We start from the raw sequence: 14,548 nt of genomic DNA, 5'->3' as shown, positions 1-14,548 counted from the left end.
GTTCTGAAACACGAAAAAAAAAAAAACATTGAATGACAATCTAAAAGAAAACATTTAGTTGACTATTTATTTTTATTTTTTCAGAAAAAAAAACAGTCCATAAATGATGTATAAATGTTTTTCTGCTAATGTTTTGAGAACATTATTAAAGACCAGATATGAATAATCACCCTGCATCACACTGGTTCCAGGATTTTTCCATTGGCTTTTGGATTATATGTTTTATCATGATAATCTTCACAGATGAACACATTTATGAATTTTGAAACATAAATAAAATGGGCAGAAGTAAAAAGCTAAATGTAGGCTATAACTACACCACGCTCACATGACCTCAACATCGCCATCGAGTCTTTATTTAGAAACATTTTCCCTGAAAGTTTGATTTAGAATAGTTTACAAGAGCATGAATATAAACACTACGAGGCTGTAAAAGTGAGTAGATGAGTTGACCTGTTTGGTCTGATGACGTTTAATGTCCCGACAGCTTCTGTAGGAGATAGCTATTATCAACCACTTTTTACAAGACAAGTAAAAAATACACACGGGTGTATTACTGATGGATTTCAAAATATCTTGAGCTTGTGTTTAACACAGACCTTATTTCCTGCATTTAACCAAAAACCCAGACTGATTGATTTTGACATTTTCTTCTATATCTTCAGCTAGTCTGTAGCGTATAACTGCAGAAACATTAATCAACATCTTCTGCTCTCTCCAGACCTGAAACTCCGTCATCATGTCCAGCAAGCGAGCGAAGGGAAAGACCACTAAGAAGAGGCCACAGAGAGCCACTTCAAACGTGTTTGCCATGTTTGACCAGTCACAGATCCAGGAGTTCAAGGAGGCCTTCAACATGATCGACCAGAACCGAGACGGATTCATCGATAAAGAGGATCTCCATGACATGCTGGCCTCTTTGGGTGAGTCTGACGGAGAGGATCTGACGTAAGAACATACTTTAAAGAATTTGAGCTTTTCTGTTTTGCAAATCCTTTTTTTTTTTTATTGATCTTTTGAAATATTCTAATATTTTGAGATACTGGATTTTTGACTTTCATGAGCTGTAAGCTCTAATCATCAAAATTAAAACAAAAAAACTTTTGAAATGTTTTACTTTGCATGTAATGAATCTATAGAAAATATGAAAGTTTCACTTTTTGAAGTAAGTTACAAAAAAAAATTTACTTTTTCACGATATTCTAATTTTTTTAGATGCACCTGTATTAGTCTTCTGGATCAAACACTGACCTTCCCTTTGGTGTGTGTGTGTGTGGTACCTGTGCTCAGGTAAGAACCCGTCTGAAGATTACCTGGAGGGCATGATGAGTGAAGCTCCAGGGCCCATCAACTTCACCATGTTCCTCACTATGTTTGGAGAACGGCTCAACGGAACCGACCCGGAGGACGTCATCAGGAACGCTTTCGCCTGCTTCGACGAGGAAGGATCCGGTAAAACAAAAACTGCCTCAATATCAAGAGTTTGACCAGACCTGCAAAAATGGAAAATAAATAAATAAATGTAATAATAGAAAAATTAATAAAGGAATATATGACTTGATAAAACATTTATTTATTGTTAATTTATTTTTGTATTACTTTTTCCCTTAATTTATTATTTTCTATATTTATTTTTTAACTAAATTTTTTTTTCAGCTTTATTTGTTTGTTCATTTTATTATTTATTTTTCCAAAATGTATTTATTTCCATAATTATTAATACATTAATTTATTTTTAATTTCTGCAGTTTTCCGCCTCCATAATAGAGGGGAGACAAATAGGAAAAGTTTGTATGATACATAAATATAAAAATACATACATGGGAATAAAAAAATTAAATAATACATAAATATAAAAATGTAAAAATTTACTATAATAAAATTAAAAATAAAAGAAAAATAATAAAATAAAACAAAAAGATAATAGAAATAGAAATTCAGGATTAATAATAAAAAAAACCTTTAATTACACATTCTAGATGCTTACATGCATGACTTAAGATACATCTGTACTAGATATAAAGGTTATACACTAGAATTTTAGAACTTTATTCAGCAAATAAAAGATATGGAAATGATTTCTCAAAATGCAGATATTGTGCCTCAATGTTCAGAGGTAGTTCACATCTCAGACCTGCTTGATCTGCATCTTAAACAAATCAGCTGCTCTAGCTGTGTGTTTGATTCTCGTCTGTACAGGTTTCATTCATGAAGACCACCTGCGAGAGCTGCTGACCACCATGGGAGATCGTTTCACAGATGAAGATGTGGACGAGCTCTTCAGAGAGGCTCCCATTGACAAAAAGGGCAACTTTAACTACAGCGAATTCACCCGGATTCTCAAACACGGGGCCAAAGACAAAGACGACATGTAGACGATCGGAGAGCACACATTACAAACACATCAGCATCTAGAAGTCAAGAAAAACACAGCATTTCATGTAATAAATATTCAGTGATCTATAAAAGAAGTATGTTTTCTACAAATGCATTTGATATGACCAGATCACATTGCTAACAATCTGTGTATTTTGTGTTTTTATGGGGGACTACAGTGTGTTTTTTAGTAGCTTAAAGCAATGCACTCTTCAGCTGCGGCTGGACGTCTTGAGCTTTCTGAATCTGTGCAACTCAGAAATGAAACTATTACATTGGAGATGCCATAAACCTGTAGGCATAGGTATTTTCCCATGTGCATTTATAAGGAGCATCTCACTGAGAGATATTATCAGATATCAAAAACATGATGGGTATTTTTAAACATTTTAAAGTCATTATAGAAAGTCATTCATGGAAGTAAAACTACAGCATGACAAATTCATAAAAAAGCTCATCTTTATTTTTTAAGCTGCACATTCTCCTCTTCGACGCAGACTTTGGGATAAGTTGAGTTTTCGGTGGTACTGCTACTTGTATTTTCCCATCAAACCCTGTGAAGATTTGGCTTATAAAATCATGTGGCAGCTCTCAGACATGAAGTCATCCATCATATGAACATGAAACATTTTATACTGAAATAAAGACGGTCTCAAGTATTTCTGTGCATGCAAAAATCATCACAAATATCCTAATGTGTGAAAATCTGTAAAATAAAGCTATTTCCATTACTCCACCACATTAACACAAATATATGAAAAACGAAGCTTTATTTTTCTGTAATGCTTGTAGAAAAAGACATCAAATAAAATCTTAAGGCAGATATTGCACAGACTAGTCCAAAGGTTTTCTAAGGAAGCAGGTAAGGCACAAATGCCAGCTTTACTGTCCTCAGTTATACATACACACAATCTTCAAAAAAAAAAATCCATTGGTCGTACAGGAGAGAGCTATGCAAATTTGATGTATATACACATTAAAAGCAGGTCTACACTCTAAAAAATACTGGGTTAAATATAACCCAGCGCTGGGTCAAAACCACCCAATAGCTGGGTTTGTCTTTTTTTAACCCAGCGCTGGGTTATATTTAACCCAGCATTTTTTTTGTGTATGCCAGACAAAAACCTGAATGATATATTTACATGTTTCACATTGTCATCCAGAAGACCCTTTTTGCAATAAGAACATCAATAATACAGTTCCAGGAATATTAATATTGGTCTTTCTGAAGAGGTGAAAAAATAGAGTACATTATATGAAATATATATAGATTTACTTCCAGTACCTATCACGGTTTCAGTAACTAACCCAACGATCACAGTGGTTTTGAAATGTTAGTTAATTAGATCTGTAATAGAGTTTGTGATGCTACAGTCGGTTTCTCATAATCAGCTCAAACATGGCTTTAAAAAAAAAAAAAATGCACCTTTTAGAATTGAATTAAAAACTCCCTTTGTGATGTCAGAGAAGGAAATAAAATGACTCAAACCCAAGAAGGAAAAGTCCATCAAAAACTACAATAAACAAACCTGAGACACACTGAAAAACAAGAAGAAACATGTACAGTACTACAGACGTGACCTCAATGAGAAATTACGCAGCATGATAAAAACTAATCAGAATTATGGGACGTTTGTGAGTGAATAAACTGAAATGACGAGAACCGCACCATAAGCATATTAAAAGGTTAAGATCATTACTATAAAGACTAATCTGTTCTCAGTTTCATGGAAACTACAAGCATAAAATCATAATGCATCTAGATCCTCTAGTGTCCAAAAAAAAGACAGATTTCAAGAGATTGCTCATGAAATCACTGGAAATAATTCTGTTTCTAAATAATATCTGTTAGTTCTCTAGATACATTCACAGATGCTGAGCGAGAAAGAAGCACTTCAGTTCATCTCAGAGAGGTACAAACAGACTTTAAATTCATCTTGGAAATGCATGAAACACGTTTAGCATCAAAAATAAATCCACTCACTAACACATACGCATGACGTCTCCCTCTACACTGAGACATGCTAAACACAATTATTAATGCGGATCATCTACTTCACCTAACAATACTGTAAGAACAATAATCATTTCAGCAAAAATAAAGCTGCAGCCCTATGATCACGTTACATGAGAAGTGAAGAAAATCAATGCCGGCTGTCTTTGAGACGACCTCCCGCATCTCAGACAGACACGAGACGTGAGGGATGATCTCTGCAGTACGATCAATTTCCTAAAGCGCACGTCACGGCACACGCGAGAGCGCTCGGATCTTATTCTGAGACTGGATAGACGATCCTGACATAACGACGAGGAGGTGAAATTGGACTATAAAGTGCAGGAAATATGACAAATATCACACTACTGGGAGAGACTTTCAAAGTTGAGATTGTAGAAGTAGAGGCTTCATCAGCAGTGGCTTTTCAGGCAAAATCGGAGCATAGTATTAAATCGAAGAGAGCGTATTTGGTTGCTAAATGCTGACATTTAAATGCTGCATGCTGGTCTTTGCATTCACAGATCACAACAAATAAGTAAAGCATGCTATACGACAGACAGACAGACGGCTAACCCTAGTGGATATACTGAGGAAAACGGGCATATGTGGAGCTTCTTTATCAAAAGCAATGCAAGGCCACTTCAACTACAAATGTTCAAATTAAAATCTCTTGGCTGTAAACCTGAGTTGCACAGGTTTGCTGGTGTTTGCACATGGTAATATTTCCACCTGAAAGGACCTCCACTTGGTCTCGAAGATCCCGGAGTCTGAAATGCTGGATTATTTTCGAAGAGCATTTTATGCATGCCCGTGAACTTCACATAGTTAAAAAAAAAGGTAAAGGGTTTTGGTTTAAAAAGTTTTTAAAAATGTCTTAAAAATACATTGTGGTGTAGAGAAGCTTCACTCCGGAATCCCCTGAAGTGAATTTCAGCGAAGAGCCTCTCTGGGTACCAAGCAACATCCAAACGGTATCCGTGACAACGATTTGGGGAGGCATCTGCTCCAGAGTCTTCCAACAAAAAGAAGCAAATAAATGGAGTCTAAAGTGAGTTGGTCTGCTTGAGTTTTTAGTTAACCGCTTCCGTGACCGTATTACGCGTGTACTGCGAAACCCATGTGTGTGATACCACATTCGCAGGTGGACCGGTTTGTCGGATGCTCCACGCAAAGCTTCCAGATTTCGCATCAGAGACACCAGCCGTGCTTAGATCGACGGGAGGGCCTGAGAAAGAGTGGCTCATGATGGGAACCGATACGGGTAATACTGAGGTCTCCGTCAAGCTCGGTGCAGCATCGGAATTTTCCCTTGAAGGAGTCTCCGAATCGCCATTCTGGATGAGCGCTCTTGAACTTTCGTTTGTAGGTCCGTTTGGTTGCTGCTGCATCGTTTGTTCTTTCTGCTGACTGACTTCTTGCTCGGCCGCTCGCTGCAGGGCCGCATCCATGCTGGCTCTAATGGAGACCAGAGGAAATATGCAGCACAGGCCTCGCCGCCTGCATTCCTGCTCTCTGACAACACCGCAGCTCTCGGACAAGGACAAAACACAGCGCAGACTGTGTGGGAAAGTCCAAGTCTTTGAAGATTACAGCCAAATGTAGAAGAGGATCAAAGACACAAAAAATAAAATACTAGAAAGAGAACATTTCTTAAACTGAACTTGATGATTAACAAGACTTTTGTCTCTGGTTCACTATGTAGCTTAAGCATGAAAGAAAAAACATGCTCACTTAAGACACAAGAAGGACAACTGACATTCATAACCAAATTAACAGGCTTATGTACAATATTCTGAAACCATATAAAAGCTGTGAGGAACAGACCAAAATTTAAGACTAAGTTTCCATTTATGATACTTTTATGGTAATTTTGCCCTCTTTTGTGCTTGAAAGCTTCAGTTTCACTGTTTTGCAGGGAAAATATTGCACAGATTTGAAACGAAGACAAGTAGAGAATCATTTTCAAATTTAGGCATCAATAAGTTTAAATTTATGATACATTTGTGGTAATTTTGCCATGTTTAGCCAATAAATACATTATAACTAACTAGAAACATACTATAGAAATTGTAATTTCTTTTCTATGGCCATTTAAAATTTTATTAATTCCCCAGATTTTTTCCAAGGCTGGAAAACCCATTTGAAATTGCCTGATATTTCCAGGATTATCAGAGGAATAGAGAGAAAGAGCACATGAAAAACATGAAAGCGAGTAAAGGACAATTTTCAAATTTAAGTCTAAATGAGATTAAAATGTGATCATTTTGCTGTATGTGCTTGAAAACTACAGTTTCATTGTAAATGCATGGACAATATTGCACTGATTTAAAACAAAGTCAAGTAAAGGACAGTTTTCAGCCTTTCAGCCTAAATAAGTTTACATTTGTAATATTTGATCATTTTGCATTTTGAACTTGAAAACTTTTTTAGTTTTTAAGTTTAATTGTAATTGCAAGGATATATCATATTGGTTTGAAACGAAGTAAAAGGACATTTTTCAAATTTAAGTTGGGGGGGGTGTAATGCTATTTCATGCATTGTGACTTATTTACACTGTTAAGAGTTGGATTCTCATGCTAAACATGGCCAAAGTGTCAAAAAACGAGTTGGTCGTATGACAGAGTATTTCTGTGCCAAATACACTCCTTCCAGGTTTAAATAAGTTTCGGAAAGTTTTTCCCGAGTATGGCCCTTCATGACGTCGTGAAGAGCGGAATTCCTTATAAATCTGATCAAATTAAAGACACTTCAGAGACATGAAGGATGCAATACTACTCTATAGGTACTCAAGATTAACATGAGATTGGCAGAAACGGTGCGTGTTATGTCCCCTTTAAAGTTTAAACTTATACTTTTGCATTCAAATGTCAAAGTTTTAGTTTTATTCTAATAGCATAGAAAACTGTCATACAGGTTTGAAATTCTAACTTAAGTCTAAATAAGATTAAAAGTATGACAGTTTTGCCTTTAGAGCTGGAAAACTTCATATTTTCCATGCAATTACAATGAAACTGAAGCAAGTAAAAGAACATTTTAAAATATAAGTCGAAATAGGATTACATTTATGATTGCCTACTTATTGCAATTTTGCACTTTGAGCTGGAAAACTTCAGTTTCATTGTAATTGCATGGAAAATATCATACTGCTTTGAAACAAATTCAAGTAAAGGTGATTTTTTAAAATCCAGGTCTAAAGTTTAAGTTTATGATACTTAAATGCTTAGCAGTTTTAGTTTTATTGTAATTGCATGGAAAACTGCATGCAGAAGTTCAGGTCGAAGGATCCCGTTACCCTCACCTGTGACACAGAGAGATGCGTCTGTCCAGACAGGCTCAGCTTCTCCTGCTCTGATGGATAAGCGTTGAAGCGATGCTCGTACAGCCAGTCCCTCAGAACCTGAACGGATTCTTTGGGGAGGTTTCCGCGGCGGCGGCGTTTGGCGGCAGACCCGCTTCTGCCGCTGGTGGACAGGTTGAGAGGGTAACTGTCGTCTTCACACGGGTCACTGTCCGACATGGCAGAAAACTCAGTGTCTCCGTTCTGGTCCTCCTCAAAAGCTGAGATGAAAACGACAACAGAAATACTAGTCTCAATACATGACAGAGGAATGAAAGTGATCTTGTTTAGGTCACAAAAAGTTTATCATAAATGCCACAGATGTGTATACTATGCAAAGTATGCACATTTTTGCATGCATAACAGCCAGAGGATCTTCTAAATTTGGCAAAATGTGCAGGAAAAGAGAACACACCGCATGCAATACTGCATCCTACAACGCAATGCTTCTATGTCATCAACGCAATTGAACTCATGCAACTGAAATAGCGAATCGGTTCTCATCTCACGGCTGAATTGTCTCGGTCAGCCATTAAATCCGCTTGACTGCACTCCATTTACACATCAAAACACTATTGAGTCTGAACTGCTCCTCCATTCACACCTTCTCCACGACAGTGTCTCCTCTCCCCCATCCTGACGCTCACAAACCAGAGGCAAATGAAGCTTATCTAGTGCTCAGCTGAGCTTTGCAGGTGGTCCAAAAACAAGTGTTTTAACTTTACAATGAGCATTATCATGAAAGCATTAACTGCTGCTTATCAAGACAATCATTATCACCAAATAAAGCACAGTATAATTCATGCAGTTGATTCTCAAAACGGCCATTAACAATATGTGACTGTAACCACCACTGAAGGGAATATGCTTTTTCACTGGCCCATTCCAAAACATTTGCCTTTGAGTTTTTGATCACATACTCGCCTCTGAATCATATTCATTAGCACGGAGATGAAAGACTGCATAGCTGTTGTTTTTATATGAGGTCGAGAAGTGCATCATTTCAAGGCCCTTAAACCCAAAACTAAAGTCAAAGCCTGTTTAGACAAGGCCAATAAACTCTGGACAAGCACCTTAACTACTAAATTAGTTTAATGCTAAATTAAATTCACATAAAAACACACCAAAAGAGCTTTTAACTCACCGCACTACCTAGTGTCACTCTATATACACCAGTTACTACAATTGTTGTTAATAGCATTACAGGATCTCCTTCAAACAATGCATTTTTGACAAGTTTCCACCATTTTACTTAAGCAACAATCACAGTATCAGCCTAAATACTGTATTTCTGACAGAAAGCGCCGTCACGGGGAAAGCACACGCTCATTTCTGTGTGATAGCTAAACTCAGACACACTCCAGCAGCTCAGAGTTTCTTTCTCCTGCTGAAACCTGAAGCCCTGAAGAGCAGCTAAAAATGTGGGAGTTCCTGAGACCCACTTTAACAAAGCAGATTGTGTGTGTGTGTGTGTCCTCTGGGCATTCATGCTCCAGTCTGCAACTGTATCCCTGTTTCCCTTATCATTTGTAGCAGTATGCATTTTCTTAAATGTATTTGACCAATGAAAACGTGGTGTTTCTTGAAGTGGTGGATGCATAATCCAAAATAGAGCCGCTTTACAGAATATTACATAAACTGAAAAGTCGACAAATATGTAAAATTACCTAGAGTGGAATAAAATATTAGGAACATCTGCCCTTCTGAATTTCATGTGACTTTTTTTCCTCGATTACACAACTATTAGTTCATGCACCTGAAACTCTAACATAAAACCAATGCAACAAATGCTTGAATGAACTCCACATCTACGACGTCATTTCCCCCTTCCTTACTTTCACATCGCATGCTGACCGAAACGCATAAGAATATTTGTAGTCCCAAACAAACACGAGGGCCACGTACAAACACACGATTGAGGAACCTCCGCGTCATTTACTGCAACTTTCTCGTTTTTTGAAAACGCTTACATTTGAAACTACACAGGTCTTCAAAAGAGATCAAACAAAAGTCTGTTTACAGACGCGAATAAACAAACGGGGCCGCAGCGCAGACGCGCGAAAAGGAACAAACAAACGCGCGCTGACGTCATCGGAGCACAATGATACAATGTAACAAACGCGTGGAAGTCAATAAAGCTGCAAAGATTCGAACTCATGAAAAGCAAACGCGTGGATCAGCCGCTTCACGAAAGGCCAGAATCAGGAGCACATCTGCGTTTCACGCGTTCAGCCTGGAAATCACGCCACGCGCAGATGGACAGCGTGTGGAGACACAGATCTGACGCTAAAGCAGCAGCCAAACGCGCAACACCCCGCACATGCAAACGACTCTCACCTCTTTTGTTGGGCTTCATCCTGGATGCTGGCAAAAATGCACAAAATGCTGGAAGTTGCTGGTGTGGAAACGCGGGTCCTCGTCAAGCGGAGAGTGTGTTCCTCACACACACACGAGTCAGATCAGAGGAGAAGCTCCAGTAATCAGTGAATCTGCTCATTAGTGTGTCATGAGGGAAACGCTCGTGTTGACAAACAGCCGTTTACCTGCTGCTCCAGCAAACTCTCTCTTTCTCCCTCCGTCCTCCCTCAATGACAGGCTCTAGATCCCTCCTCCACACTCTAGGGGCCAATAAGGGCCCCACATCTGTGTGTCATCACTCTTTCATTCAAGACTCACAATTCAAACACTTGTGAGAGAGTTCATTTTATTAGCTGCATTTTAAATTTGCAGTCCAGAAACTCCGCACATCTTCCAGGCTTTTAAATAAGTTATCTAATTTTGTATGGAACTAGAGTGATGTTTTCAAATTTGAATTGCATTTAAACTTTTATTTATTTATTTTTATCTAGCCCTATATATTTTATGTGAAATTGTGCTACAGTTGTACACGTGCTCTTCTAACAAATCAATTGTTTATAGAGAGTTTTTGTTTTGTAAATCCTATTTTGCATTGCATTATTTTCTTACATGCTGCAATATCTGCATTAGGCACTTGATATGTGCGCATATTTATTATTTATATCCATTTTAACTTTTCATTTGTGCATGTATTTTATTGTATATTTACTGTCTTTTTTTATCATTAATAACATAAATATTTTCACAATATAAATAAAATACATTTTTCATTAAAAAATATTTTAAATAGCCTATAAAATATATTTTTTGATTTAATAAAAACGTCAAGTTTTCAGCTATATAACTGCCGATAAAATATAGTACCAAATCTAAATTAATCTATAATGTAATTTACAATTATTTTAAAATGTTCCTTTTATGTAATTAGTTTAAATTAAAAAAAAGATAATTTATTTTATAATTTTGACTATGAATATTTCTTTCTATTTTTCTTATTCTACCTCCCATTTTTGCTTAGTATTATATTAGCTGTAAGAGGATATTTAATTGCAATAGCATTTTTTAAATTTTGTTACAATACTTGTATTCATATTAATAATAATCTTTCTATCCAATATAAACATCTGTGTTCCCTGCTTATCATTAATAACATAAATATTTGCATAATATAAATAACATTTTCATAAAAAATATTTTAAATAGCCTATAAAATATATATTTTTATTTTTTGCTTAGAATACAAATATGGGCTGGTCAAGGAAAATGCTCATATAGATGAATGTTTGTGTGAGTGTTCGTGTGAGTCTGAACCTGTGTATCTCAAACCTGTTGAACCTAAAAGTCTCAAAGTTCAAATATATTCATGGCATATGGACCATGACAGGATATGCAACATTATGTTTCTGAACAACAAAATGTTTCTCAATTACAAAGTGTAGCTTTTCCAACCCGGTCTGAACATTAACGCCTGCTGGAAGAAAAAGGTATTTTCATAAATGCAGTTTTTGTAGGAAATGGTTCAGTGTTAGTTTGCATACAGATCAGATTTGTGATGTATTTTCTTAATGCCTGTGGCAAATCTCACCCTTTCATATGCAGGAATGTGCAGTTCACAGTCACAGAGAACAACAACTCCTCTAAACTCTGAAAAGAACTGCTCATATTTCACGTCTGCAGCTACAGCTTCCTGACCACCGAGTGTGTCACATTCTGACCTGGATGGAGAAAATGGGTTTCAAAAGACCAAGACCACATTGAAAATGTAGATTTTTTGTTCTTTTTTACAATTTTATTGAGGAAATAAAGTATTTTATTTTATATTTAATTTCCTTTATTATATATATATATATATATAAAATATTTGATATTATATATATATATATATATATATATATATAGGGTGCCGAAAAAGAATTAAGAGTCACAAACACATTTGAACTTAACTCAGATTTACTGTATTTCTTACTAAACAAAAGACCCTGACATACACAGCCTAAACTTCATATAGCATTAGACATATTGAACAAATCCTAGTCAGTAAAATATGTGCTTGTTTCGTAAAATATTGATTATCAATCTTTATAATAATAATCTTAATTCTTGTTGCTACAAACTCTTGCATTTAGATGATTTATTGTTTGACCCCCAAAAACTAGTAAAACAGCTGAAGAGAGAGAGCGCGTCCCGTCAGGTGGATGTGGAGATCAGAGAGGGTTCGACCGCTGTTGTGTTACTCCACTGCTCAGTCACTTAACAGGTGTATAAAAGAGTTTATCTAGTATCCAAGCAGCATGAACAGAGAGGCGCAGAACACACATCCCTCTGTTGCAAACGAGAGTTTCTCCAAAACGCATCTGGTGTGCTGAGGAGATAAACACGGCTTCTGAAGCACACGCTCTCTCTGTGTGTGATCCACGAGAGGGCCGCGTTTGTGCCGTCGTCCTCAGGGAAGCCCACAAACATGATCGAGATCACATGATCGGGAAATGAATGATGTGAAAACCAGTTTCACAACACTGAAGCACTAGACAGTGAAAAACACAGGTCGTCAGGTGGACAATTTAAAGACATTCAACTGATACAATAATGTCTTAGAAGTCCAGACAAATAAATGATCGTAACATGGAATCTATAGAGTGAATAGTCAAAGACAAATGCGTATTTTTGCAAACATTGGTGTCGGTTGATTTGTCTGTATTTCTCAGTGCTTAAAACATTCGTGCTGCAGGAGCGTCTGATTTCATCTGAGACGCTTCAGTATGTCATAACTACAACCATAAAGCATCCGCTTACTGAATCCCTGAACAGAATAACTGTTGTGTAGATACAGATAATGCTGACAGTAACTTCTGATCACCGTGTGAAGATGCAAAACTCAAATGTTAGGCATTTGCTGAACAACTGAAAATAAAATAAGACGAAAAAGGTACCCACATTAAGATTTGTATTCATTTTTATTAATGGAAAATGCTCATTTTAACATTATTTATAAGTTTCTGTATGTTTTTCAGTTTTTAGATCCATAATGCATCTAGATGTTTACTTTCAAGTTTTTGTGTATAATCCCTTTCTTTTCATATTTATTCATTACTAATTACTGCAATGCATTATTAATGCATTTAAATAAATGAAATTATTTTTAAAATAAATTAAAGTATGAAATAACTCATGATACATAAACACCATAAAAATATAGAATACATAGGAGTTACTATTATTTAAATTCTATTTATACAACATGGCAGAGTTTTTGTGCTCGTCTATGCAGATTTCATTGGGAAAATAGTACAAAAGGCTGGTAAAACATTATTAAATCAGGTTTCCCACAGGAAATATGAGCCTCGAGTTTACTAAACACAGGATATGAGTATTCAAATACTCCTGTACGATCCTGATCCATTATTCTGGGTTTATCTGTGGCTGTCAGACGTTTGCAGGGCTGAATATGAGAGGACAGTCAGACATTCAGCAGGCGTCAACGACTCAACCGACACCAAATGGAGCGAACGACTGGGAGAAAGAGGCAATTCACACCGGCAACGACACAGCCCATCACTGAACTGTTAGTGGAGCCGCAGTTTGCGCTGATCTGGGGGACATTTGTCACTGAATGCAGAGCTGCAATAGTTCATGAGTTCATGACAATGTATGTGATGAAAAATAATGTATAACGTCAAAGTTTGGGGTCAGTACGATTTTTTTTTAAAAGAAATTACAACTTTTATTCAGTAAGGATGCACTGAATTGATCAAAAGTGATAGTAAAGACATTTATACTGTTACAAAATATTTATATTTCAAATAAATGCTGTTCTTTTGAACCCTCTGTTTATCAAAGAATCCTGAAATATAAAATGTATCACAGCCTCCACAAAAATATTGGGCTGTTTTCAACATTGATAATAATCAGCATATTAGAATGATTTCTGAAGATCATGTGACACTGAAGACTGCAGTAATGATGATGAAAATTCAGCTTTGATCACAGCAATAAATTACATTTTAAAGGAACACTCCACTATGTTTGAAAATAGGCTCATTTTTCAACTCCCCTAGAGTTAAACAGTTGAGTTTGACCTATTTTTGAATCTAAAATAGGCTTATTGGAAGTTACCTAGCTGGGGACTATTTTCAGGCGCTGCGTAATATCATTGCGCCTGCTGCACTCATGGTACGGCAGCAAAGTTCCATGATTATTACGCCGGAATGAGAGTATAATTCCTAGCCATATCGGCCTAGAAAATCACAACTTTTCATTTTCCGTCGGTCTTAGTACACGATGTAACTACAGAAGAGTCAAGTTTTAAATAGGAAAAATATAGAAACTATTTGCTCATTTTTGAGCGAGATGCTAACGGTCTAATCAGATTCAATGATCTATGCTAAGCTACAGCTAAAAGTGCTACCGCCAGACCCGGAGATCGGCTGAATGGATTCGAAAAACGGTAAAACTCAACTGTTTAACTCTAGGGGAGGCGGAAA

The 14,548-nt window shown here is 36.6% G+C and overlaps 2 protein-coding genes across 2 annotated transcripts in view; one reads left to right on the top strand and one right to left on the bottom strand.

Moving 5' to 3' along the window:
• LOC107705895 (myosin regulatory light polypeptide 9-like) overlaps positions 1-3,367 on the top strand; it is a 6,772-nt gene extending 3,405 nt beyond the window's left edge. Inside the window, exons 2-4 of the mRNA XM_016509412.1 lie at positions 722-923; positions 1,291-1,452; positions 2,200-3,367. Coding sequence (XP_016364898.1) covers positions 740-923; positions 1,291-1,452; positions 2,200-2,375 — 522 coding nt within the window. The 5' untranslated portion in view covers positions 722-739 and the 3' untranslated portion in view covers positions 2,376-3,367. The remainder of the gene's footprint in view (positions 1-721; positions 924-1,290; positions 1,453-2,199) is intronic.
• A 120-nt stretch (positions 3,368-3,487) lies between these two features.
• Positions 3,488-10,458, bottom strand: LOC107705866 (homeobox protein TGIF2LX-like). Its single transcript, XM_016509372.1, has 3 exons — positions 10,047-10,458; positions 7,671-7,930; positions 3,488-5,949 (listed from the first exon to the last, which is right to left on the bottom strand). Exons 1-3 carry the CDS (start codon positions 10,063-10,065, stop codon positions 5,443-5,445), a joined length of 786 nt encoding a protein of 261 aa, XP_016364858.1. The 5' UTR covers positions 10,066-10,458; the 3' UTR covers positions 3,488-5,442.
• Positions 10,459-14,548: the final 4,090 nt, after the last annotated feature.

The sequence above is a fragment of the Sinocyclocheilus rhinocerous genome, unplaced genomic scaffold (genome assembly GCF_001515625.1).
Source record: "Sinocyclocheilus rhinocerous isolate Xijiao unplaced genomic scaffold, SAMN03320098_v1.1 scaffold1615, whole genome shotgun sequence".
Lineage (NCBI taxonomy): Eukaryota > Metazoa > Chordata > Actinopteri > Cypriniformes > Cyprinidae > Sinocyclocheilus > Sinocyclocheilus rhinocerous.
Note: the sequence above shows the minus strand (reverse complement) of the source record. Positions and strands in the feature narration are given on the sequence as shown.